Genomic DNA, 23,584 nt, shown 5'->3' with positions numbered 1-23,584 from the left:
CCTACTATCTTCTATGTATTTATACTACATGCAGCTACGGTACGTCATGCAGTACACAATACAAATTTTGTTGTTTGATATCCTTTAGATCAGTGTTTCTCAACTCCGGTCCTCAGGGCACACTAACAGGCCAGATTTTAAGTATTACCTTTTGGGAGATGCAGCCTAGAATACTGCAATCATTGAGCAGCAAATTATTTCACCTGGGATGTATTTCAGTTTTCTTGCAAACCTGGCCTGTTAGTGTGCCCTGAGGACCGGAGTTGAGAAACACTGCTTTAGATTTACCTTCAAATATGTAATATAAGGGCCTGCCTGATTGCATACAAATTGAAAGTGTTTGGGTTTGACCTCATATTATATGGTTTTGGTAAATTGTAAAGAAAAAAATCTAAAGATAATTGTATAGTGTGTATCCAGCTTAAGATTAACTCCTCCGATTGGGTTTTGTCCCCTACTCCCATTTTCAACCTCATTAGAGATGCTGAGTCTTCTAAAGGCTTTATATTACAATGCTGTGTCATGCTTCTACAGTTCTTCTATAACCACTGCCAAACCACCACCGTATATATACAGAATTACTTTGACGTTATAAACCGTTGTTATTGCAGCAGCTAGCTGCCATAACCCTGGTATTTTTTTATACAGTGGGCAATCCAGTTTCATATAAAAGTGGTCCCGGTGACATTTCACCACAGGATCACTTTTGTAGGCAGAGGGAGAGGTGCCCCCCTCGCCTTACGCAGCTTTCCAATCATTTGCCCGCTTACCTGGAGTCGTCAGTAAAGGGGGGAAATGATCCGATCCCCTGCAGCGATGGGCAAGAAGTCAAGTGAGGGTAAGAGTTAAAAAAAAAAAAAAAAATTTAAAGCACCCCGTCCCTCCGCGCTTGCGCGCAGAAGCGAACGCATACGTAAGTTGCGTCCACATATGTAAACAGTATTCAAACCACACATGGGAGGTATCGCAATGATTGCAAGAACAAGAGCAATAATTCTAGCACTAGGTCTCCTCTGTAACTCTAAATAAGTAACCTGTAAAAATGTTTTATCGTCGCCTAGGGAGACTTGGAATGTACCGTAGTTTGTCGCCATTCCACAAGTGTGCGCAATTTTGAAGCGCACAACTTTCTCTTAACATTTTGAAGCATTAGATGTTGGGTATCTATTAACTCAGCGTAGCAATCTTTCACATTATACAAAACAGTTGGGCTAACTTTACAGTTCTGTTAATTTCTAATTCATGAAAGGGTATTTTTTCCAAAAAGTTGGATTTTTGACTTACCGTAAAATAAATTTCTCTGAGTTCATTGACGGACACAGCTTCTCCATTATTCAGAACCATAGAGTTATATCGCCCCCTACAGGAGTAGGACACTAGGCAGGAAAAATACTTGGCTATCCCAGGTGGTAAACTCCCCCTCTCTGCTATAGGTCTTCAGTTTAGTAACAAGCAGTGTCAGAAGTATTACAACTCCATAGAGGGGTGGGTGCTGTGTCCGTCAGTGAACTGGATTTTACGGCAAGTCAAATCCCATTTTCTCTTTCGTTCATTGACGGAGACGGACACAGCTTCTCCACTATTCAGAACCATTGGGATGTACCCAAGCAGTACCAAACATAAGGGATGGGACAACAAAAAATCCAAAGGCTAAACACAATAGCCAACCAGGTAAAAAGAAGCTCAAGAAAACAACTGGAGCCCAACCTGAACAATACACCTAAAAAGAGGGAACAGACCCTCTAAACAGCAGCCAGCAAAACTTTGCGGCCAAAGGAAGCATCCGCAGATGCCAACACATCCACCTTGTAGAATTTAGTGAAAGTGTGCAGACAACAAGGTAGCCGCCTTGCAAACCCACGCCACTGACGCCTGATGACGGAAAGCCCAAGAAGCACTAAGCGCCCGACTAGAGTGACCTGTTACAGGGAAAGGAGGAACCTGACCCCTGATAGAATAGGCCCGAGTCACTGTCTGTCTGATCCATCTGGAAATAGTTGCAGAAGAAGCGGACAGCCCTTTTCTTGGCACGTCCTTGAGCACAACTAGTGAGTCTGACCTCCGAAAAGACTCAGGGGCTTCCAAATACACCCGAATAGCCCGAACCATATCAAAGGCTTGTAAAGCAAATTCCTTAGCATGTTTAGGCCTGGGACACAGGGAAGGCAACACAATGTCTTAATTCAAATGGAAATCAGAGACTTCCTTAGGAAGGAATGATGGACATGGGCGAAAAACCACATTATCTTTGTGGATCACCATGGGGGGTAGGACAAGAGAACACCATTAACTCATACACTCTGCAAGCAGAAGTGATAGCCACCAAAAAAGGCCACCTTCTGGGACAGCGTAAGGAGGGGAATGTCCCGAAAATTCTCAAAGGGAGGCTTCTAGAGAACTGAAAGCACCAAGTTTCAATCCCAAGGCAGTAGAGGAGACTGTCAAAACCGAGCCACCGAAAAAGAACGAGGATGAACACCAAGCGACTCTCACCATGAAATGTACGCTTTCCACATACGATGGTAAATCTTCCTAGAGGTAGACTTCCTAGCCTTCAGCAGTGTCAGAATCACTAACCCAGGCAAACCTCTATTCCTCAGCATCTGGCTTTCAACAGGCAGGCCATAAATCAGGATGGAAGATCGGCCCTTGGGACAGTAGATCCTCGCTGATAGGCAGTCTCTAAGGGGCGCCGGCGACCAGCCACACCAGGTGGGCGTACCAAGACCGGTGAGGCCAATCTGGGGCCACTAGAATGACCGGAATCCCCTCGGCCTTGATTTTGCTCAAAGGCCACAGCAGAAGCTAGAGGAAAGGCATAGATCAGACGATACTGGCTCCACAGGGCCGCAAAGCGTATGAGGCGTCTGCCAGAGGATCCCATGACCTTGCCGCAAACCTTGGCACCTTTCTGTTGAGCCAGGACGCCAACAGATTTACCTCAGGGGGTGTCCCACTAGAGACATATCTGATAAAGCACATCCGGATGAATGGACCCCTGGTCCTACGCCTGCCGACAGATAGTCCTGCTGACAGTTTTCCACTCCTGGAAAGTGTACGACAGAGGGCTGGAACAAGGCGTTCTGCCCACTGGAGAATGCCTCCTACTTCCAGGGGAGCCAACACACTCTTTGTTCCGCACTGGTGATTGACATAAGCCACCACTGTGGCGTTGTCTGACTGAATCCGCCCTGGAAGCCACCGGAGTTGATCCATCCAGTGATCCAGGCACAGCCTTATCACCCGAAGGCATTGATCGGTAGTCTGGACTCTTCCCATGTCCAACAACCCTGAGTGGTGCTCAGTCCCAGGACTCCTCCCCACCCAGACAGACTGCCATCCATGGTGACCATTGTTCAATACAAGGGGAGAAAGGATATGCCCTGCCAAAGAGCCGGAGAGCGAAGCCACCAGACCAGAGACCCCCTGTTTTCCTGGCTCAGCTTGCCCAGAGACTTTGGACACTTTTCCCATTTTACCAGGATCTCCCTTTGAAGGGACCTCGTATGGAACTGTGCAAACAGAAGAGCCTCCAAGGTAGATACCATCAGGCCCAGCACCCACATGCAAGTACGGAGGGATGACCATCTGCTGGACAGCAGGAGAAGAATTGTCCAGAGGAAGTAGCACTCTGGCTAGAGCTGAATCCAGAGCCAGACCAAGAAAATCCAATTTTCTGGATGGAATCAGAGCAGACTTAATGGTAATTAAGAAAATTGGCAATTTAGAAGCCAACTGAACCCTCTTTCTATCTTCTTTTTCACACTCTTTATGTGATCTCCACGTCGTCAAAGCAGCACAGGACTTGCAAAAGGTCGTCATTCAGATAGCCAAGTACTGCAATCCCCCGCTGACGTAGCAATGCCAGAACACTTTTGTGAAGAGGAGGAGCGGAGGCAAGACCAAAGGGTAACGCCATAAACGAATAATGCTCTTCTCCTACAGCAGAACAGAGGAAACGCTGGTGTCGGGCACATTTTGTAATGTGCAGGTAAGCATCCTTGATGTCGATAGAGGTAAGAAAATCCCCCTGATGTAGGGATGCCACCACCATGCGAATGGACTCCATTCTGAATTTCTGTTCCTGCACAAAGCAGTTCAGGGCCTTGAGGTCCAGAATCGGACGTATCTTGACCTCTTTCTTTGGGATGGTGAACAGGTTTAAATAAAAACCCTGAAACCGCTCCAAAACTGGAACCGGGACAATCACACCCTGCAGCAGCAGGTCTTGTACCACCCCAAAAAGAGCTTGCAATAGGTCCAGGGGCAGACGCACATTGGAATGGAAGAACCTTTCCGGAGGACAAGAACAAAACTCGATATTGAAACCGAACAGTATCACTTCGTGGACCCACTTGTCATTTACAAAGAGGTCCATGAACCCGAAAACCAGCGAAGACGTCCCCCCCAGGCATGGGTGAGGACGCACCTTCATGCTGAAGGAGCCTTGTCCGCGGGTCTGAAAAATCCTGCTCTCGGCTTGCCAGACCAGGGCCGCTTGGAACCTCCCGAGGATGACTTGAAAGGTTTTGAGCCCTTGTCAGAGGACCCTGAGGGACGTAAAAACTTCTTGTGAGCAAAGAAAGACGGGCCATATCTGCAACAAGGTTATTTTCCTTCCCAGACTGTGGAAAAAAAGTTACTCTTCCCCCTCCACGAGACTCTAAATTATGTCAGCCAGGGTAGCCCCAAACAGGCGATTGCCTTGGAAGGGTAAATTAGTCAGAGCTTTTTTAGAAGTCTGGTCCGCAGACTAACACTCAAGTCACAATACACACCTAAGCACCACTGCTAAAACAGATAGCTTGGAAATCAGGGAAGATGCATCCAAAGAGGTATTGCAGACAAACTGCAGCCCTTGGACCAATAAGGTCCGCCAACTCCGCAAAAGCAGGGAATCTGCACACCCTCTAGATCAGGGCACAAAAAAGTGTAGCCCACTCAGTTAGTGTTTGCGACACCAGGGCAATGGCAGGACTGGCTTTACCAAGCAATAGTGAATATTTTGCAGCCCTAAGACTCCGCCTTCCGGTCAGTATATTTAAAAGCTGGCGATTCCTCTACAGGAATCATGGTTGCCATGTTCAACCTGGAGACAAGGGGGTCCACCACTGGTGGAACAGTCCACTTCTTGAGGAGAGACTCCTCAAAGGGGTACTGCACTGCAAAAGCGTGTAGGAACCACAAAGGGATGTTTCGGATGCTACCACTCTTTAGAGACATTTTTTTTCAAAACAGGTGGGATAGGGAAACACTTTTGCCGTTCAATGCAGCATGTGGGTGAAAAAGGGGACCGCCACCTCCATCGCAGTCTCAGCTGCAGCCTCCATTTCTAAAGTTTCCCACACAAATCAGTGTGTCAAATAGCACCTTCTTGTGCACAGCTATAGGTGTGGAGGAATAATTCTCAGTGTCTGATAATCAGGGAGCATGACTGCAGATCCCGCAGTAACAGCCAGTGCCACCCCCACCCCCCTCCAGCTGAGAAGCCCAGCCGCCAGCGGTGCGCCCCCTTCCCCCTATGGACACGTGGCTCCACGAGGCTCCCAGGGACCCAGGAGGGATCCCTGGAACCCTGGCATTTACCCAGCAAGGAGAGGGGTGATTGGGCACAGGACCCCAGTAACAGCCAGTGCCCCCCCCTCTTCAGTCAAGAAGCCCAGCCGCCGGCGGTGCGACCCCCGCTCCCCCTCCAGGGGGAGGAGGAGGATAGCTATTTACCATACCAGGAACCAGACGGGCCCCGCTTCAGACAGAACATCCTCGCCATCGAAATGGGGGGGCGGTCGGCCAGGAGGAACGCTGCGACTCAGACCGAGACCCGGTCATATGCGACCTTGCAAGGCATTTAATTTGCAGGCCAGCTCCCGTCCAGCGGTCCAGTGAGCGAGGAGGGGGCAGAGCATAGAGCCTATGACTGACAGTCAGCAGCTTTCTGCTCGGGGAGCTGTCAGAACTGAGCGGTCAGCGGTGTTCGATTGTTCGGTTCTCAGTGCAGCGGCGCCGGGGGCAGATGCAGCATCCACCTAGGTAAGTATAATACTGGGAAAAAAAATGTAAAGTCATACTTTTCTTTTAAGGTTGGAAAAGTATGTATACCAGTACAGAGGATGCCCGACTGAGTATGAAAAACGATGTGCTCTGATTGCGACAATTCTAGGTTCTGTTCTCAGTCTTGTATGGTTAGTACTGTAACTATGGGCACTACTTTACCCTGCAAGGCTTAGAACTCTGTTGTCTTTTTTCTCCTCCTCTGTATGGCCTGCAGTTGCAGGTTTTTGTATTTAAATACTTCAATAACATAAATTGAAAGACAAAAAAAATTGGGCTCCCTGGCAGGATGTTCCTGGACTAGCACCAGTGCACAGTAATAGATCTAACTTTGCTTACGCATACCTGTACTGATTGTCAATGCAGCCGTATACTATTTATGTAACAACCTTACTTCTTACTCTTGTTTATGTCAGCGTTGATATTAATCACACATCTGGGAAATGTACTGTATGGCAAGGCTACAGTTCTACATTTCAATAAAGTCTTTCTTGAATATACAGTGTGTGTGTATATATATATATATATATATATATATATATATATATATATATATATATATATATATATATATATATATATATATTACACATTTTGTAATGAAACCGCAACCCACACTGTGTCTGTGGGCTTCCGTCATTATACCGCCTCCTTCAGCCTTGAATATAGATATCAAATATTCCAGCCCCAATACAAAGCTAGCCGGCAACTTAGCTTGTATACGTTTTGGAACCTTCTCCTTTATTCAACATTCTCACACAGTTTATATACAGCATGGACATCCCCTCCTGATAAAATTACCCCATCAGGTCAGGGGTTGCCTGATTACATTATCATATGCAGATGAACTTATATATATATACAGAAATATAATTAACCTGAACTAATTATGTAGCCATCTGGACAGAAACAATATGTGAGTTCATTAACATTGAATAATGGAACAAACAGGATTAACAGAATACACATCACACCTCAATACACAGACAATAGGGAGAGCCTGTCGCTGACATTGAAGTTCAATACACATTATCATAGGTGTAAACACAGAACCCATTTGAAGCAATCCAAACCATAGTCTCAGTGTCAGTTAAGTATCTGTCTTTCACTCCCAGTGACGGTGAGTACCGTTATATATATATATATATATATATATATATATATATATATATAAAAAAATAAACGTATCATAACTAAAGACCTAAAATGTATTATTGCAGCTTACCAGTCCTAAGAACTGGTGACAGCATTCGTTTTCTTTTTTTTTTTACTTTATTTTTATCTGGTGACCAGTGTTATCATCCTAGGATGACAACGCTTACTCGCCTCAGTGCATCTATGAGGAAGCAGTGTTGTCACCTTACGACAAAAAAAGTTTTAGCTCTACAGAACATCAACCCCCTTGTCATCTCTAGAACAGAGGGGTGTTCTGTAGTTCACAGACATAGCTGGAAGTAATGCTAACCGATAATAAAAAACAGATGTTATCTGTTCACAAGATTTCTGGCAGGATCAAACCGGTATTTGTGGAAGAAAAACAACTATAAATATTGTATTATTGTAATCTGCTCCGGTCCGGTCACGTGATCCCACAGCTCCAGCTTTCCTGTGTCAGAGTGGCTGCTGAAGGTGTAGAGAGGGAGTTTCAACAATGGCTGGGTCATGGGGGCCTATGGGTGACTTCCCAACTTCTGGAATTTACAACTGTTGTCAAGAGATTCCTTACACAGAGCCGCCGGATCAAGGGGGACAAAGCGGAATGAAAATAGGTAAGCATATGGATCTCTTTTTATATAGGTTATGCAGGATAGGTAAGAGTAGAGAAAATTTTCAACATTAGTTAAAGTTAGGGTTTTCTTCCACCTAATAGCAGTAGTAAACCGCAAAAGGAAAAGAAAAAATTGACCCCTGCAGAATAATGCCATATTGTGTTAGTATGCATCACGTGCTTTCACCACTGACAGGGCTTCCATCTTCACCTGGTCTTCCTTCCGAGATTGCAGGCTCAAACCAATTAAATAGCCGAGCCGTGATGATGTCACTCCTATGCATGCCCGCAGCCATCATGGTTGTGGCACAGCTCTCTCAATGGACAGCATGCTGTCAACTGAGAGCTCAGTGAGCATGCGCCGGTGACGTCATCAGGTGCTACTAAAGTAAATATCTCCTAAACGTGTAAACCTTATTATAGGCTTACCTGTAGGTATAAAATTAAACAAAAAAGGACTTTACTACTGCTTTAACAGATCAAAAAATTAAGCAATTAATCATTTTTAGGTTCACATACAACTTTATCATCACCCTCCTCCAGGTTGAAAGAACTACCTTAGGGTGACCTGAACTGTCTAAGGGTACTTGGTCGCAGAATCCAAACCCAGGCGTTTGAGCCATCAGTGTAAATTGCCCAATCTGGCAGGTAAGGGCAGTTCAGGTGGTTGCTCACCATCCATTTGGTTGGTAAGCCTTGAGCTAAATGTCTGCTTGAAATGCTCATGTGTATGCAGCCTAAGGGCTTTGTAAGAGGCTGCTTTGAGAGTTTCCAACACCAGGTGCTCCTTAACTACCAGGTCAACAAAATTGTACTGAGCTGCACTCGATGGACATAGATTCGCATCATGATGGCCTGAATGCTGAATAGGCTACCACTACTAGGGAAGTGACACAAAAGGCAGCATTCTGCAACCAGAGCCAGTATTCAGCTTTCAGAAAGAGAGAGGATATTTTAGGGAATATCTATAATATTTATATATATATATATATATATATATATATATATATATATATATATATATATATCTATTGCTGTAAATGACCATCTCATTAATCAAGCTAGCAGAGCACCCCCAAGAAACCGGGGGGGGGGGGTCTGAGAGAAGTCAAAATATATAGGAAGCAGTAAAGATGCCACATCAAAGATTATAGAGTGCGGAATGTTTTTTTACTTACAATTACATGATTAATAAAATAAGAGAGCCAACATGTTTTGGGGGTTGCAAGGGTGCCCCTTCTTCCATGCTAACAAGACATCTTACTTCAATTAATTTTTATTTGGTTTTCGCAACAAAAAACAATCACATAAGAAACACAATAAGTTGATGCAAAGTAATAATAATAGAAAGAAGGAAAAAAAAAAGAGAACAAACAAAAAAAAAACAAAGAATACCAAAACAGGTCCGGGGGAGGCACCATCATGCTCTGAATCCCGTCATCCACCCGCACCCACTGCTCTGCTAGACACTGTGAAAGTAGGGGCTCTGTTGCCAGAGAAGCCAAGCTGTATAAAATTTCTTGCCACGACACACTGAATATGCATATGCCTTTTCCAAAGAGTAATTCTGGTTGACTAATCCTATTACCTCTATGTGGGAAGGGGCTATGGGTTGTTTCCAACATCTAGCAATTACCGTTTTGGCTGCTATCAGTATATGTATAAATACTGTTCTGATATCAAATGGTATCTTTTCAATACCCAAAAATAATAGAGCTATTGCGGGTTCAGGTTTAATCAATATGCCCGAAACTACAGAAAGTACTTCAAAAATTTTCCTCCAAAAACTAACAAGACCTTTACAGGACCAGAATATATGAAAAATTGTGCCAGCTTGGTCACACTCGCGCCAGCACAATGGGTCATAATTAGGGTATATTAAGGACAGACGGTAGGGGGATAAATACCATCTTGTGATTATTTTTTGAAATTGTTCCCAATGTGTTACACATTGTGTTGCTTTGTAAGACGCTCGTATCGCCCATCTCCATTGCTCATTGGAGAAGGGCTTACCGAGGTCTCTTTCCCACTTCTTCATGTACGATGATTTAAAAAAGGCGAGTTTCTGCTGTAATTGATTATAGAACACCGATATCCCTTTAAGCTTAGAGTTTGGATCTGTAAGATATTTCCAAAGTAATTGAGAAATTTCAAGTTTAGGGAGTGGGTGTTTAGATATAAAACTCACTATACTAATGTAGGCAAAAACCGCTTGAGGGGTGAGTGAAAATTCTCGTTGAAGGGCTGCAAAAGACTTAATAATATTATTTTGGTATAATTGTGTCACTGTTTCAATACCTGCTACCACCAATAAGACATCTTAATATGTAATCGGTTACAACAATCGGTCACAAAAGTCTTACTTTAAAAGAGAAGTTTAGGTTTTAATTTCTTCAAGAATCATATTTAACTGGGTAGATGTCCCCCGCTGACTCCAATAGTGAGAACTGACCAATCGAACACCGCCGATCACTTGGTTCTCAGAGCTCCATGAGCAAAGAGCTGGTGACTGCTTACTGGAGCGCTGGGCTGTGGAAGGGGCAGGAGCTGCTGGCTCAGGCTCTTAGTGGCTCGCTGAGAAGCTGAGCCAGGGTGCTAGTCCAGGGTTGTGAGCAGATCCTGACCAGATTTTCACGATCTTTCCGCAGCCTGGACTAGCTCTGTGATGTCAGCCAACAGCGGGCTTCAGCTCGGTGTCTGCTTAAAACGGGGTACAGGACTACAGAACGAACTGCACTTCCGCGATACACAGGAGAAGTACAGCCAAATGAGCTTTGGCTGTACCTCTCCTTTAAATCTTTAATATGTATGTAAAATGTAATTAGGAAACACTAGAAGAATCAAAGGAAAACTAAAAAAAGCTATAAAAATAATTTATAAGATGAAGTCTTAGTTTTTTTTTTTTTTTTGCTTTTTAGTCTTCCTTTAATTGTCTCAATAGTTCTTAATCACTTGCCGACTGCACGTCGCAGATGTAGGGCGGCAGTCTGGCTCTCCCAGGCAAAGTCCCCTACATGTACGGCACTCACCTGGGAGGAGCTAGGGGGCAATCATGCGCCGCCGGAGTCGCGCTCCTGCCCCCGTCATCAGCGGGGAAGCTAGTTCGTGTGGCAGGGGGCTCCGATGGCTGCCGGCCACTCGCCATCTCCCGCCGCTGACAGAGAAGGGCGGATGGCTGATGTAAACACAGCCGTCTGTACTTCTCCCTGAAGTTGTCACAGATGTCATGTGATCCTGCTATATAGGATCACATGTCTCTGTAATGACTTCACAAGCCACGCCCCCCACAGTTAGAATCACGCCCCTAGGGTCACATTTAACCCTTTGATCACCAGTACTGTTTACCCCTTCCCTGCCAGTGTCATTAGTACAGTAACAGTGCATATATTTTTAGCACTGATTACTGTAGTAATGTCACTGGTTCCTCCAAAAGTGTCAAAAATATCGGTTAGGGGTCCGATCTGTCCCCTGCAATGTCGCAGTCCCGCAAAAAATAGCAGATCGCCGCCATTACAAGTAAAAATAATAAAAAAAAAAAACAATAAAAACGACATAAATCTTTCCCGTAGTTCGTAAACGCAATAAACAATCAAAATATGCTTATTGCGATTTTTTTTTACCAAAAATATGCAGCAGAAAACAAATTGGCCTAAAATGTTAAAAAATTTGGATTTTTACATTTTTTTTTTGAGAATTTCATATAAAAGAATGTGAAAAATATTATTTTTTCAAAATTGTCGCTTTTTTTTGTTTATAGTGCAAAAAATAAAAAAATCGCAGAGGTGATCAAATACCACCAAAAGAAAGCTCTATTTGTGGGAAAAAAAAAGGACATCAACATCGTTTTGGGTACAGCGCCGCACGACCGGACAATTGTCCGTTAAAGTCACGCAGTGCCGAATCACAAAATAGGGCCTTCTCATTGAGCAGCGAAATCCTCCGGTCTGAAAGTGGTTAAAGGGAGACTAAATTCTCATTTTCTTTAAAAATAACAAACATCTCATGCCTACCTGCTGTGTCCAGTGCAGTGGTGGTTTTGCACAAAGCAGCCTGGATCCTCCTATTCTCAGGTCCCTCTTTGGCGCTTCTGGTCCTTCCCTCCTGTCGAGGGCTCCACAGCAAGCAGCTTGCTATGGGGGCACTCAAGCAGAGTCACAGCTCTGTGTGTCCATTTAGACACAGAGCCACGGTTCAGCCCCACCCGCTCTCTCTCTCATTGGCTAACTGACTGATTGACAGCAGTGGGAGCCATTGGCGCCGCTGCTGTGTCTCAGCCAATCAGGAGGGAGAGTCCCGGCCGGCTGAGGCACTCTTGCACATCGCTGGATCGAGATGGGGCTCATTATATATATATATATATATATATATATATATATATATATATATATATATATATATAATTTAAACATTTTTATCTCATGGTCAGTTATTGTAATAGATCACACAATATGATGTATCTGTTTTTAGCCCTGAAGGATCCTTGCATCCCACAGTTGGCGCCCTCGTTCCATTAAAAGGTATTTCTTATTTTCTGTAAATAATTAAAAAAAATAAGCCTGTATTATTGCGGAGTAGGGGACAAGTTTAGTGATTATCGTCTCCCTGACTTTGTGAGGCGCTGGGCAAGGATTACCTTGGAGACACAGCACTACTGAATCCCTCAATGTTTTCTTGGAAATGCGCAATTTAAAGATCTCAGCTGGTGAGTGAGCACTGCCTAAGGGGTGTCACTGAGGTGCGGTGAAGGTGCATGTTGTGAAAATTGAGCACTGGAGTAGAAGATTGATCTGCCTACCCTACCCATTGACTGTACCATTATTTGCTAACATCTAAGCAGGACTGTTCCAATTCCTAGTTTAGCGCTGCTAGTTTGATCTTTCTTTCAGGGGGCACAAGTGGTTTCTGAGTGATTTCACACAATTGCTGTATAAGCGTGTATTAATTGTTTGCACTGCAGCCTGAACAGCATTGAAACCACGATCATTAGATCGGTGCAGCCTCACATTTGCACAGAGTTACAGACCCTTGGTTATAGTGCTGGAGGAAATATCAATGGACTGTTTTATCTATTAGGTTTATGACAGATTCTCTCCCCCATCCCTTATCCCCCCCCCCTCCTCTTACCTCCCCCCCAATACCTTGTATTGTATTGCATTACTACGCTACTTTATACTACGTTACAGTTTCTTACCGTTGTTTGTTACCTTACAAAATTCAATAAAAATTATTTTTAAAAAAAAATGAAATGTCAATGGACTACAAGTGCGGTGACATCACCTTGGAGCCAGAAGGGCCTTGTAGTCTTCCCATTCACAAATCCTGTGAATGAATCGGTGAATGAGTTGTGTGGCTGGGCAGACCCATACACAGCTGTGACAAATTAAAAAATAAAAAAGCTGCAGGGAAAATAACCCTGCAATTCAGGTAAGGTGTGTGTGCTTTGGGGGAGGGGGAGGCTGCAGAATTGGCACCATGTTTTACCATTGCTGTAACATGAAACATGGTATGAAAGCTGGAATAAGCTTTTAATAATTTAATAAAAACAGTTCTGAACTTCATGACCACTGCAGAGATGGCTGCCAAGAGAGGGTTTGCACCTGTGTTAACAGAAAGCTTTGTACATTAGTACTGCTACAATCCAATCGGAGTTCACAGCTGTGCTTTATTTGTGAACACAGGAGGACCGCAATAAGAACGAGAAGTTGAAGCTGCAGAACTTACTCACTGACCTCCAGCTTAGTTTTTGGCTGCACCTGAAGATCGAGGTCGGTAAAGTTCCCCATTGTCCACTTCACTTGAATTTTGCCTCTATCTTCCTCTTTCACACAGAACTCCAGCTGGAAAAACAGGAAAGGGTTAACATATAAACATTACCTGCAGTACGTACATCACATAACAATGATTACACAGGTAAAGTGGTCTAATGAGACAAGTGCACTTCTCACTAATGCGTCTCACTAATGCGTCCTACGAGCTTTAGAGTCCATTCACACTGCCGCGACTTGTCAGGCGACTTGCGGGCCCTCAAGTCGCCCCAAGTCGCTTGTCATAACAAATGCAATGTAAATGAATGAGAGCCATCTTAATATGCACTACTGAAGTCGCTCCGACTTCAGAAAAGGGTCCTGTACTACTTTGAGGCGACTTGTATCAGACTTGTGCCAATAGACTCGGATCCTTATCTTTTGTCATGCGACTGTGATCCAACTTTCCAGGAAGAAGAAGAAGGAAAATTAGCCAGGCATTCCCCACATTGCAGCCATGCCTACAGTTCCTATATACCATTATCTCTGCCTGGTCTGTGTGAGTGGCACTGGTGGACACTGATACGTGGCACTGATACATGGCACGGATACGTGGCACTGGTGGACACTGATACGTGGCACTGATATGTGGCACTGGGGGACACTGATTCATGGCACTGATACATTGCACTGATACGTGGCACTGGTGGACACTGATACGAGGCACTGGTGGACACTGATTCGTGGCACTGATATGTGGCACTGGTGGGCACTGACTCGTGGCACTGATACGTGGCACTGGTGGACACTGACTCGTGGCACTGATACGTGGCACTGGTGGACACTGATTCGTGGCACTGATACATTGCACTGATACGTGGCACTGGTGGACACTGATACGTGGCACTGGTGGATACTGATTCGTGGCACTGATATGTGGCACTGGTGGGCACTGACTCATGGCACTGGTGGACACTGACTCGTGGCACTGATACGTGGCACTGGTGGACACTGATTCGTGGCACTGGTGGACACTGATTTGTGGCACTGATACGTTACACTGGTGGACACTGATTCGTGGCACTGATACGTGGCATTGGTGGACACTGATACGTGGCACTGTGGGCAGTGGCACTGGTGGACACATACGTGGCACTGGTGGGCAGTGGCACTGGTGGACACACACGTAGCACTGGTGGGCAGTGGCAATGGTGGCCACATACGTGGCACTGGTGGACACATACGTGGCACTGGTGGGCAGTGGCACTGGTGAACACACGTGGCACTGGTGGGCAGTGGCAATGGTGGACACATACGTGGCACTAGTGGGCAGTGGCACTGGTGGACACTGATATGTGGCACTGGTGGGCAGTGGCACTGGACACATACGTGGCACTAGTGGGCAGTGGCACTGGTGGACACTGATATGTGGCACTGGTGGGCAGTGGCACTGGACACATACGTGGCACTGGTGGGCAGTGGCACTGGTGGACACTGATACGTGGCACTGGTGGGCAATGAGGAAATGAGTAAAAAAAAAAAACAGAAAAGGGGAATTAGGTCACAACACATCATATTCTGATTGGCCAAATACAAAGTCGTCTATCATGGAAGTCGCTTTAAATAATTCACAAGTCGCACTGAAGTCGCGCTGAAGTCACGATAAATTAGCGGTAAAAGGTCGCTCCGACATGGGGCGACTTATGGTCGCGGCAGTGTGAATGCGGTCTTAGGCTGAATGCCTCTTCTGCCTCGTTCTACAACTGGCTGCTTCAATTAACAGGCAGGACAGGGAGCCAATCATACAAGAGTAAAAAACAAAAACATTAGTTTTCACAAACATATTGTGTAAACAAATATTAAGGGATGACTTGCACCGGTTTCAAAAAGCCCAAAAGAGGAGGAAGCCCAGGTTCACAATAAATGCGGGTTTGAAATCGTGCGAGTTCAGCTGAACACAATTTCAAACCGGCATTTCATTCCGACTTCAGGGGGGGGCGATTTGAGAGACATCTGTGCGGGTTCATGCGCAGATGTCTATTGAAATTACCCCTGAAGTCGCCAAAAGTAGTGCAGAAACTACTTTTGGGAATCGGTGCAGCGCCGCACCAATTTGGACAGTGCCATTGTCAAATCGCAGCCTATTGTTGGCATGTCAAATCGGCCCGATATGAACAGGGGCTAAATGGGATTTTTAGTGGTGCTGAAAAACCTCCCCACAGAAGGCACCTAAAAAGATTACAATTATCATTAAAAGGTTTTGGGGTATTAATCCCCTAAAACGCATCTAACATACAGCCGTAGCCAAAAGTTTTGAGACTGACACAAATATTAATTTTCACAAAGTCTGCTACTTCAGTGTTTTACAAACATCCTCTTACAAATGGAGGGAGACAACAGGAAGTGAGGAGAAATCTACCCCTAGGAAGGGAAATTCACTGGTAAAGGAAATTTGTACATCCTATATACCGGTATTATTGTATTACTAGACATTAAGCCCGTTAAATTAACGGGCGCTAGAACATATATGGTCAAACATTTGTAAAAACAGACTTAGCAGTAAGTCCACGCGAGCGCGCACCCGCCACGCGCCCGCGCACACCAGCCGCTTTAACAGTTTTGCCCGGCCGCCTGAAGTCTCTGCGCTTAAAGTCCCAACGGCTGTCCGTGGGGCACATGCGCAGTAGCGCAATCCCACGGACACAGGGACTGGACGCAGAGACACTTGTACTTTATATATATAGATATTTTGTATGTATTGCACACTGCACTCATTGTGCACACGGCACTAATAATGTTTTCATTACAAGTTTGCATTCTTTTGAGTCCTGATTAGAATTTACCCTGCCTATGTTACGCCCCTTGTTACCATAAAAGTACAATTGTAATCCTAATGTGATACCTGCGTATTCATGTGTATAAAAGCTTTCAATTGCGTCAAATAAAGCAGAACAGTTATTTTGGAAAGATGCGGAGTGTATCTTTCTGTGTCTGTTCCCTACTGCAGTAGTTATTTATTTGGAACCACTAATCAATATGAGGATAGGAGTTGCCCATCTATAAAATGTCCAGAACAGTTCTCATGTGAAAAAGGTGTCTTTACTGCAGCTTTATCACTAATCCTTGTTTCCACAACATCCTATATTACAAAAAGTATTGGGACACCTGCCTTTACACGCACATAAAACTTTAAAGGCATCCCAGTCTTATGGTGTGAATACACGATTAGAATATCGCCCGATCATTCGACCACCGACTTTTGAAAAAAGTATTTGTCAGTCGAAAACGTTGCCAACATACACGGTCCGAATATCGCCCGACCGTTGCCCGCCGACCATCGAAACAGTGTTCGTCGGTCGAAACCGTTGCCAACATTAACATATTATACAGATTTAAACTGAACAACCTCAACACCAACGTATAGAATATCGTTCTTTCGCAAACAAAACGTCAGAATTTTTCAAACGGTATTTTTTGTTCTCAATATCGATATCGCTCATTGATGGCTGGGCATTAACGAGTAGATTATCGGCCGATCGCTCGCTGAACAGAAATTTTCGGCCGATTTTCTTATCGTGTATTCCAGCCATAAGTCCGTAGGGTTCAATATTGAGTTGGCCCACCCTTTGCAGCCATAACAGCTTCAACTCTTCTTGGAAGGCTGTCCACAAGGTTTAGGAGTGTGTCTATGGGAATGTTGGACCATTCTTCCTGAAGAGCATTTGTGTGGTCAGGCACTGATGTTGGACGAGAAGGCCTGGCTCACAGTCTGTTCTCTAATTCATCCAAAAGGTGTTCTACTGAGTTGAGGTCAGGACTCTGTGCGGGCCAGTCAAGTTTCTCCATCCCAAACTCGCTCATCCATGTCTTCATAGACCATTGCTATAGGGGAAAGATGAGTATACTTACCTGTTCTTAGGATGCTCCGGTCTGTTCACGTGACCATCTCCCAAAATGTTTTACTTACTACTGCTACTTACTACAGACCTTTGAACTCTTATTACATACTACTGACCCGCTGAACTCTGTATTACTTACTAATGACTTCTACTAAATAATGAATTACGAATGACAAGCTCTGCTAGTTTGGCCACCATGAAGTGGGTAGATGTGGACATCCCTCTATTTGGAGAGAGTGTGCTTTTATTCCACAGTGTTTTGGTCACTACCTTCATATACCTGTAGGAAACTGAAAAAAAAAAGTTTCTTTTGCCAATTTTTGCGCTTTTACTTTACAAAGTTTGAATAAAAGATGTTTTAGAGCTTGGTGGGTTCTGTGGGCAGAAAGAGAAGTGTACAGCTTGTGTGAATTTTTTCAGTTTATGGTTCTAAATATAGGTCCAAATTCTTAAGATCATTTAAAGATAATCAGGCAAGTTTATTTTACTACTGAACCCTACATTACATACTACTGATCCCCGCACTCTGCGTTACTACTAACCCGTGAAGTCTGAATTACTGACTAATGACTTCTGCATTACTTACTACTGGACTCCGCGTTATATATTACTTATTCCTGCACTCTGCATTACTACTGACCTCTGAAAGTTATTGCTGAACCCTGCGTTACTTACTACTGACCCCTGAACTCTGCATTATTTACCGATGACGCCTTCACTCTTTGTTACTAACCCCTGCACTCTGCGTTACCCGCCACTGACTCCTGCGCTCTGCTTTATCCGCCACTGACCCCTGCGTTACCCATCACTGACCCCTGCACTTTGCCGTACAAGCCACTGACCCCTGCACTCTGCGTTACCCGCCACTGACCCCTGCACTCTGCCGTACAAGCCACTGACCCCTGCACTCTGCGTTACCCGCCACTGACCCCTGCACTCTGCGTTACCCGCCACTGACCCCTGCGCTCTGCGTTATCCGCCCCTGACCCCTGCGCTCTTCGTTATCCGCCACTGACCCCTGCGTTACCCATCATTGACCCCTGCGCTCTGCCGTACAAGCCACTGACCCCTGCACTCTGCGTTACCCGCCACTGACCCCTGCACTCTGCGTTATCCGCCACTGACCCCTGCGTTACCCATCACTGACCCCTGCGCTCTGCCGTACAAGCCACTGACCCCTGCGTTACCCATCACTGACCCCTGCGCTCTGCCGTACAAGCCACTGGCCCCTGCGCTCTGCCGTACAAGCCACTGACCCCTGCACTCTGCGTTACCCGCCACTGACCCCTGCACTCTGCGTTATCCGCCACTGACCCCTGCGTTACCCATCACTGACCCCTGCGCTCTGCCGTACAAGCCACTGACCCCTGCGTTACCCATCACTGACCCCTGCGCTCTGCCGTACAAGCCACTGACCCCTGCGCTCTGCCGTACAAGCCACTGACCCCTGCAATCTGCGTTACTACTGACCTCTAAATATTATTGCTGAGCCCTAAGTTAATACTGACTCCTGTAGTCTGCATTACTTACTACTGAACCCTGCATTACATATTACTGATCCCTGCACTCTGTGTTACTACTGACCTCTGAACGTTATTGCTGAACCCTGCATTACTCACTACTGACCCCTGCCCTCTACGTTACTTACTAATGACTCCTGCACTCTGCCTTACTGTTGTTCCCTGAATTACCGAAAGGCTGCCGAAAAGGCTTCACTGCTGGGTTCCCTTACCCTGAATGGCGGCGGCACCCGGGAGCCAATACGAAAATTGGCTTTGGGTGCAGACATCGCAGGAACTCTGGACAAGGTAAGTTCTAATATTTAAAAGTTACAGTATTTGTAACTGCTTTTAAATTTTTTTTATGGGGGGTGGAACTCCTCTTTAATGGGGCCTTGCTAAGTGATCTCCTTAATAAAAAAATAAACAACCCATGCTGCACCCTAGTGATCGTTAACCTTCCATGATGTTCAGGTAGACCTCCACCCGTCCAGGGCTGCTGCTGTAGAAGAGCTCGGTATGAGATCAGAATACTCTCTGCTTTTACTTTCATAAGTACGGTTGTTATTGAAGTGTGTGCCCAGCCCAGCGATAATGGAGGATTTTCCATGTCATGAACTCGGGGACATTCCAGGGGTGGAGCACACATGAGAAGAATTCCTGAACAGAACACAGCGGGAGGAGAGAACTCCTATGGGGCCTCAACAAAGTGAAACGCTTTGGATTAAAGGAGAGCTCCGCAAAACCCATAGGAGATTAATGTCAGGCTGATGTGTTATAGAGGCACTTTTTACTCTTCTCATACACACCCTGGTACATTCATTTCTGGAGCCACAGTCCTCACGGGGCTTTCTGAAATTGGTTAACATCTCCAACATCTGAAGTAGTGCATTGAAAAAGTATTCATACCCTTTAAAATTTTCCACATTTTGTCATGTTACAACCAAAAACCTAAATGTATTTTATTGGGATTTTATGTGTAAGACAACACAACACAAAGTGGCACATAATTGTGAAGTGGAAGGAAAATGATAAATGGTTTTCAATTTTTTTTTTTACAAAATATGTGAAAAGTGTGGCGTGCATTTGTATTCAGCCCCCCTGAGTCAATACTTTCCAGAACCACCTTTTACTGCAATTACAGCTGCAAGTCTTTTTGGGGATGTCTCTACCAGCTTTGCGCATCTAAAGAGTGACATTTATGCCCATTCTTCTTTGCAAAATAGCTCAAGCTCTGTCAGATTGGATGGAGAGCGTCTGAACAGCAATTTTCAAGTCTTGCCACAGATTCTCAATTAGATTTAGGTCCGGACTTTGACTGGGCCATTCTAACACATGACTATGCTTTGATCTAAACCATTCTATTGTAGCTCTGGCTGTATGTTTAGGGTCGTTGTCCTGCTGGAAGGTGAACCTCCAACCCAGTTTCAAGTCTTTTGCAGATTCTAACAGGCTTTCTTCTAAGATTACCCTGTATTTGGCTCCATCCAACTTCCCATCAATTCTGACCAACTTCCCTGTCCCTCCAGAAGAAAAGCATCCCAACAACATGTTTCACGGTGGGGATGGTGTGTTCAGGGTGATGTGCACGGTTACTTTTCTGCCACATATAACGTTTTGCTTTTAGGCCAAAAAGTTAAATTTTTGTCTCATCTGACCTGAGCACCTTCTTTCACATGTTTGCTGTGTCCCCCACATGGCTTCTCGCAAACTGCAAAGGGGACTTCTTATGGATTTATTTCAATAATGGCTTTCTTATTGCCACTCTTCCATAAAGGCCAGATTTGTGGAGTGCACAACTAAGGCCCCTTTCACACATATGGTCCGTTCAGTTCATCAGTTCAGTCACGTTTTTTGTCTTCAGTCAACGACCGTTTTCATCTCAGTTCATATCCGTTTTTCATCCTTTTTTCGTCAGTTGTCATCCGTTTTTCGTCAGTTATCTGTTTTTCATCCGTTTTTCGTCAGTTGTTATCCGTTTTCATCCGTTGTCATCCGTTTTTCACCGGTTGTCATCCGTTTTTCTTCCGTTGATATCCATTTTCCATCCGATCCATTTTTTTGACGGATGAAAAATAGGGCATTCATCTGTTCAAAAAACAGACATTGACGGAAGCGGATGGTACCGGATGATTATCCGTTGTCATCCGTTTTTATATAGAGATACACTGATGTCGTTTTTCATCCGTTAAAGGATGGATGAAAAATGGACAAACGGACCGTATGTGTGAAAGGGGCCTAATAGTTATCCTGTGGACAGATTCTTCCACCTGAGCTGTGGATCTCTGCAGCTCCTACAGAGTTACCATGGGCCTCTTGGCTGCTTCTCTGATTAATGCTCTCCTTACCCTGCCTGTCAGTTTAGGTGGACGGCCATGTCTTGGTAGGTTTGCAATTGTGCCGTATTCTTTCCATTTTCTGATGATGGATTGAACAGTGCTCCGTGAGATGTTCAAAGCTTGGGACATTCTTTTAAAACCTAACCCTGCTTCTCTACAACTTTATCCCTGACCTGTCTGGTGTGTTCCTTAGCCTTCACGACACTTTGTTCTCTAAAAAAAAAAAAAAACTCTTAGGGCTCTTTCACACGGGCGATCCGATCAGATCCGCCTGTCAGTTTTTTAGGCGGATCTGATCGGATCCTCCATGCAGCTCTATGGGGCAGCGGGTGTCAGCGGAGGTCACCTCCGCTGACACCCGCTGCCATCCGCATCCGATCCTGTGCTGAAATCTGGACGGATGGAAACCCTATTTTTCCATCCGTTCAGTAATCGGAGCGGAGCGGATCTGATGAGAGCGGACAAGCGGTCCGCCCTCCTCCGATCCCCCATAGAGGGCAGCGGGTGCTGAGACACCTCCCTCTCCGCTCTGCAAGCGGAGACGGAGCTGTCATCTGCCCGGCTCAGCGGGGATCGCGGATCGATCCCCGCTGAGCAACACGGATCCGCCTGCGGAGGCGGACCGTGTGAAAGAGCCCTTAGGGCTTCACAGAACAGCTGTATTTATACTGAGATTAAATTACACACAGGGGGACTCTATTTACTAATTAGGGGACTTCTGAAGGTAATTGGTTCCACTAGATTTCAGTTAGGGATATTATAGTAAAGGGAGCTGAATACAAATACACGCCACACTTTTCAGATATTAATTTGCAAAACATTTTGAAAACCATTTATCATCTTCCTTTCACTTCACAATTATTTGCCACTTTGTGTTTGTCTATTATATAAAATTCCAATCAAATACATTTACGTTTTAGGTTGTAACATGAGAAAATGTGGAAAATGTCAATGGGTATGAATACTTTTTCAAGGCACTGTAATAATAATGAACATACAAACACTTTACCATGCACACACACCTGAACCTCTTACCATGTAAAGGGAAACTAAAATGGCTTTGAGTTCATTTTATTTATTATTTTCTTTATTATACTGAGGGTGTGGGTATAGAAAAGAATCACCACTCCTCCCCACTAAAATAATCACATTTTGTTAGCAGCCTAAAATAAAGACAAACACAGTTTTTGTTTTACTCACCTGTACTTACTAGTGAAACTAACACTATATTGTCAAAAATATTGGGACACCTGCCTTTACACCCACATGACCTTTAATGGCATCCCAGTCTTAGTCCGTAGGGTTCAATATTGAGTTGGCCCACCCTTTGCAGCTATAACAGCTTCAACTCTTCTGGGAAGGCTGTCCACAAGGTTTAGGAGTGTGTCTATGGGAATGTTTGACCATTCTTCCAGAAGCGCATTTGTGAGGTCAGGAACTGATGTTGGCCTGGCTGGCAGTCTCTGCTCCAATTCATCCCAAAGATGTTCTATCGGGTTGAGGTCAGGTCAGTCAAGTTCCTCCACCCCAAACTCGCTCATCTATGTCTTTATGGACCTTGCTTTGTACACTGGTCCATTCCATGTGTGATGGGAATTAGTATAAATTACCGTGATAATTAGCCCATACCCCTAAGATAATTGTAACTAAAAAACTGAGAAAAAGATGGGGCCATGTATGGGCAGATTGGAAGCGGAAAATCACAAATATCACACAATTATGATAAAAATTCTCTCTTTATTGTACATACGTGTATAAAAAATATATATCCAATACACACATATTAAGTGAAAAATAAAAGAAAATCGCATGTGTAGAAATATATTCCCGTAGGGAATTCTGATACAGTGTATCTCAAAAGATGTTACGGTCTCTATGTAGCACGGTCTAGGGTCCCCAGCAAGCCAACGCGTTCCGCAACAGGGCTTCCTCAGGGCCAGAGAGACCAAGGCAGACCGATATTTCCAACTGCAACAGAGACCTGGACGGACACATGACTTGCTGAGGAGCAAGTCACCAAGGATGGACATGCAAGGGTGGTGCACACTAAAGCAACTGTGGCCATGCAGATTAGGAAGGCATTCCTGTTCAATACCCTTTAGATATTATCATAGGACCACAAAATACAGATAAAGGACAAGTTCCTCATATCATTACATCAATATTGATGGGGCCTCAATATAGACCACTGTATGCATGAGTCAGGTAATTCATAAGGTATATTGTATATTCATATATATTAGCAGCATCATGGACCTTGCCACCAGAGTGAAGGACGTCCATC

At 44.8% G+C, this 23,584-nt stretch overlaps 1 protein-coding gene across 1 annotated transcript in view; it reads right to left on the bottom strand.

Annotated features, from left to right (window-relative positions):
* The window catches only part of C2CD2 (C2 calcium dependent domain containing 2), a 184,781-nt gene that overhangs the window by 81,489 nt on the left and 79,708 nt on the right, over positions 1–23,584 (bottom strand). Inside the window, exon 4 of the mRNA XM_082246288.1 lies at positions 13,549–13,656. Within this exon, the coding sequence (XP_082102414.1) occupies positions 13,549–13,656 (108 nt within the window). The remainder of the gene's footprint in view (positions 1–13,548; positions 13,657–23,584) is intronic.

Source organism: Pelophylax lessonae, assembly GCF_965119305.1.
Source record: "Pelophylax lessonae genome assembly, chromosome: 2".
Taxonomy (NCBI): Eukaryota; Metazoa; Chordata; class Amphibia; order Anura; family Ranidae; genus Pelophylax; species Pelophylax lessonae.
The sequence above is the reverse complement of the archived record's forward strand: the minus strand, read 5'-3'. Positions and strand labels throughout refer to the sequence as shown.